The sequence below is a fragment of the Vicia villosa genome, linkage group LG4, assembly GCF_029867415.1.
Source record: "Vicia villosa cultivar HV-30 ecotype Madison, WI linkage group LG4, Vvil1.0, whole genome shotgun sequence".
Taxonomy (NCBI): Eukaryota; Viridiplantae; Streptophyta; class Magnoliopsida; order Fabales; family Fabaceae; genus Vicia; species Vicia villosa.
Genome location: NC_081183.1, coordinates 194,710,144 through 194,713,927, shown reverse-complemented (window position 1 = coordinate 194,713,927; position 3,784 = coordinate 194,710,144). Strand labels below are relative to the sequence as shown.

The 3,784-nt window shown below is 35.4% G+C and overlaps 1 protein-coding gene across 1 annotated transcript; it reads left to right on the top strand.

Annotated features, from left to right (window-relative positions):
* The first annotated feature begins 1,359 nt into the window (after positions 1–1,359).
* LOC131598630 (uncharacterized) lies at positions 1,360–2,717 on the top strand. The gene is made up of 2 exons (XM_058871212.1): positions 1,360–1,725; positions 2,088–2,717. The coding sequence occupies exons 1-2, from the start codon at positions 1,360–1,362 to the stop codon at positions 2,715–2,717; spliced, it is 996 nt and encodes a 331-aa protein (XP_058727195.1).
* The last annotated feature ends 1,067 nt before the right edge of the window (positions 2,718–3,784 follow it).

The following is a 3,784-nucleotide window of genomic DNA, read 5'->3' as shown; positions in this document are numbered from 1 at the left end:
CTCTAATTTTGAGAAACTCAAAATTTGTATTTAATGAGGATTTTGGAGGGCTTAGACAAAATGTTTAAATATAATTTTTGTTGTTGTAGTATTTCAAAAAGAAAAATACATTAATGATAAACATTATTTTATCATTCTAAACAAAAATTTTTATCAAAAAATGTTAAAAATTTCTATATATTTTTTTAAAAAAAATCAAATTTCGAAACCCTCCCTTTCCCTCCCCTTCAAACTCCCAAACATATCCTTGAAAATATTATTTTATTAAGAGCAAGTGTTATACTGATATTTAATACATTCAACTAAAATCAAATCAATTCAAACTACTATGTCCCCCTTTGAAAATAGTAGATTAAGTCTTCCTTAATTAATCCCTCTCGGAATAGAATAATTTTCCTTTATGCATTATAATCACGTAATTTCAATGGAACTAAGAAGTTATTAGAGGTGTAGAAAGTAAATCATGAACATTAGAGGTGTAGAATGTAAATAAGGAAATGGGCTTTAGACATTGTATAAATAATAGTTAGCAAAACCTTTTGTAGATAACGATCATAGAGAGTGTAACAGAATTTGGAGAATGAAAACTCTTTTCATCTTCTTCGTCTTCATTTTTCTCTGCCTTTCTAGTTATTGTTCATACTTCATGGAGATTGTGCAAGACCCAATATGATATCAGTAGCATTTTTCTTCAAACCTTTAATCCTCAAGATTTGATTTCCATTTCCGCATTTCATTCTTGCTTCGCAATCTCCATCGTTTTTCATTCACTTCATCATGGAAGATCAACAGCAGAATCCTTTTTTCATTCATCATTACAATCATCCTGGTCTGATTTTGGTTTCACACCTCTTGACGGAAGAGAATTACCCGTCGTGGCGCCGCGCCATGCTTATAGCTCTTCGTGCAAAGAGTAAGATCAGATTTGTTGATCGATCGTTTGATTCTGCAACCTCATGATGGTGATCCTCAGTTTCATCTATGGCAGCGCAATGATAATGTTGTTGCATATTGGCTTTTGAATTTTGTTTAAAAAGAACTCACTGCCAGCATCATTTACGATCTATCGCGGAAGCGATATGGAATGATCTTCAAGAAAGTTTTCTTCAGAATAACGACCCTCGGTTGTTTCAACTACGTAAAGATTTCATCACTTGTACTCAATGAACTCTCTTTGTTGGTGCATACTACTCCAAAATCAAAGGACTCTGGGAAGATCTAGCTGAATTTCGCCCAATTCATCAATGCGTGTGCGGCGGTGTATCCCCTTTGATTGACCACATCAACCGTGAGTATGTTCTTACCTTCTTGCTAGTATTGAATGAAATCTTCAACCCTATTCGAAGCCAGATCCTTCTCATGGATCCTTTGCCTTCAGTTAGTCGTGTGTTCTCTCTTGTGATTCAAGAAGAGAAACAGAGGATGGTCAATGCTATCCCTACTAATAATACTGAAACCCTAGCTTATGCTATCCATGATTCTAATGGTTCCAAGTCTAAGAATGGAAAGAAAGATAGAACTATGTGTTCTCATTGTGGTGTAGTTGGTCATATCAAAGACAAGTGCTTCAAGCTTCATGGTTATTCACCTGGATACAAAAAGGCCAAATCGACTGCTACTTCCAATTCTGCAGCAAATGCAGTTAACCCAGACAATATTGAAGATGGCATGCCATTAAACACAAAACAATATGAACAACTCATTGCTTACACCCAAGGCCAGATGGCTCGCTAATCTTCCTTTGGATATGCATCAGGTGATTCAGTTGGTATGATTTTAACTTCATCACATCACAATGAATATCCTCTCACACACTTGGATTGTTGATTCGGGAGCCACATCACATATTGTGCACTCTTTACACTTGTTTAGTTCATATAAATTTCTATCCAAAAAAAATTGTGACTTTTCCAAATAACACAAAAGTTCCAGTTTCTGCAATAGGCACAGTTGTGTTGAACTCTCATTTAATGTTGAAAAATGTGTTGTACATTCCTAAGTTCCAAATCAATCTTTTATCTGTTGGTTAGTTGTTAAATCAATCCTCATTATATGATGTTTTCTCTAATTCTCAATTTTTGATTCAGGACAATCTGAAGGAGAAAGTGATTGGCACGAGTGAATATACTCATGGACTTTACTTCCTCAAAATTGAATCGGAATGTACCTCTGTTGCTCTTGATTTCTGTTCTAATAAGAGTATGTCAACTATACCATCATGTAATTCTGTTAGTAATGTTTTTGTTTCCACTTGGCATGCTAGATTAGGCCACTTATCTGATCAAGTGTTACAAATGATTCACAATAACGTTCCTGATTTAGTTCCTCTAAATGCTTCACATCATGATTTTTGTAAGATTTGCCCCCTTCCTAAATTTCATCATTTACCCTTTACTTCTAATAACAATCATAGTGCCTTACCCTTTGATTTAATTCATTGTGATGTGTGGGGTCCTTTTAGTAAATCCATCTATGATGGTCATAACTATTTTCTGACCAATGTTGATGACAACACAAGATACGAATGGATACACTTAATGAAACATAAGTCTAAGGAAACTATGTTATTTAAGCTATTTTTTAAGTTTATCAAAACTCAGTTTAACACTTCTATAAAGGAAACTCGCAGTGATAATGCAAAAGAATTACAGTTGACTGATTTCTTGCAAACTGAAGGGGCAATACATCACTTTTCATGTCCTCACAGGCCTCAATAGAATTATGTGGTTGAAAGGAAGGATCAACATCTCTTAAACGTGGCAAGAGTTTTATTGTTCCATTCCAAGGTTCCTATTCATTTTTGGGGCAATTGTGTTAACACAACTGCATTCTTGATCAATAGAACACCTTCTTATGGGTTGGACAACAAGTCACCTTATGAGTTGCTACATAATAAGGTACATGCCTATGCTTTTCTAAGATTATTTGGCTGTTTGTGCTTTGTTGCAACCATCCCTACCTATAGAAACAAATTTACCCCAAATACTACACCTTGTGTCTTGCTTGGCTATCCACCAGGAGTTAAAGGCTATAAACTCTTGGTTTTAGAAACTAAAAAAATCATGATTACTAGAGATGTAACATTTCAAGAGTCTATATTCCCTTTTCATTCCATCACAGATACCAGCCTTTTACCAAGTTTGTTTTCTGACACAGTTTTACCAAAAATCTCTCTTGTTAAACCTATATGTCCTGCAGCGCCTAACCCTATGGATAATACTGAACCTTATGAGTCACATCCTTACAGCCCTGTGTCTGTTCCAATTTCACCCACTGTACCTTGTACTGGCCACCTTACATTACCTGTTGAACAAAGTGAGCCACATAGAAGATCTTCTAGATTACATAGACCACCTTCTTATCTTCAAGATTTTCAATGCAATGTTCAGTATCCTATTCAAAATCACTTGTCTTATGACTCACTTCACTCTTCCTACAAACATTTCATATGCCAAATATCTACCATCTATGAACCTTCATATTATCATCAAGCAGTCACTAGCCCTGAATGGAGACAAACCATGGCAGAAGAAATCGATGCTTTGGAAACAAATAACACTTGTTTTGTTCAACCACTACCTCAAGGTAAAAAATCTGTTGGATGTCACTGGATATACAAAGTAAAATATCGAGCTGTTGGTTCTCTAGACCGATATAAAGTAGGCCTTGTAGCTCAGGAGTTCACCCAACAAGCTGGGGTTGATTTTCTAGACACTTTCTGCCTTGTAGAAAAACTCACAACTGTGAGAATTTTATTCTCAATTGCTGCTTAGAAACGATGTAG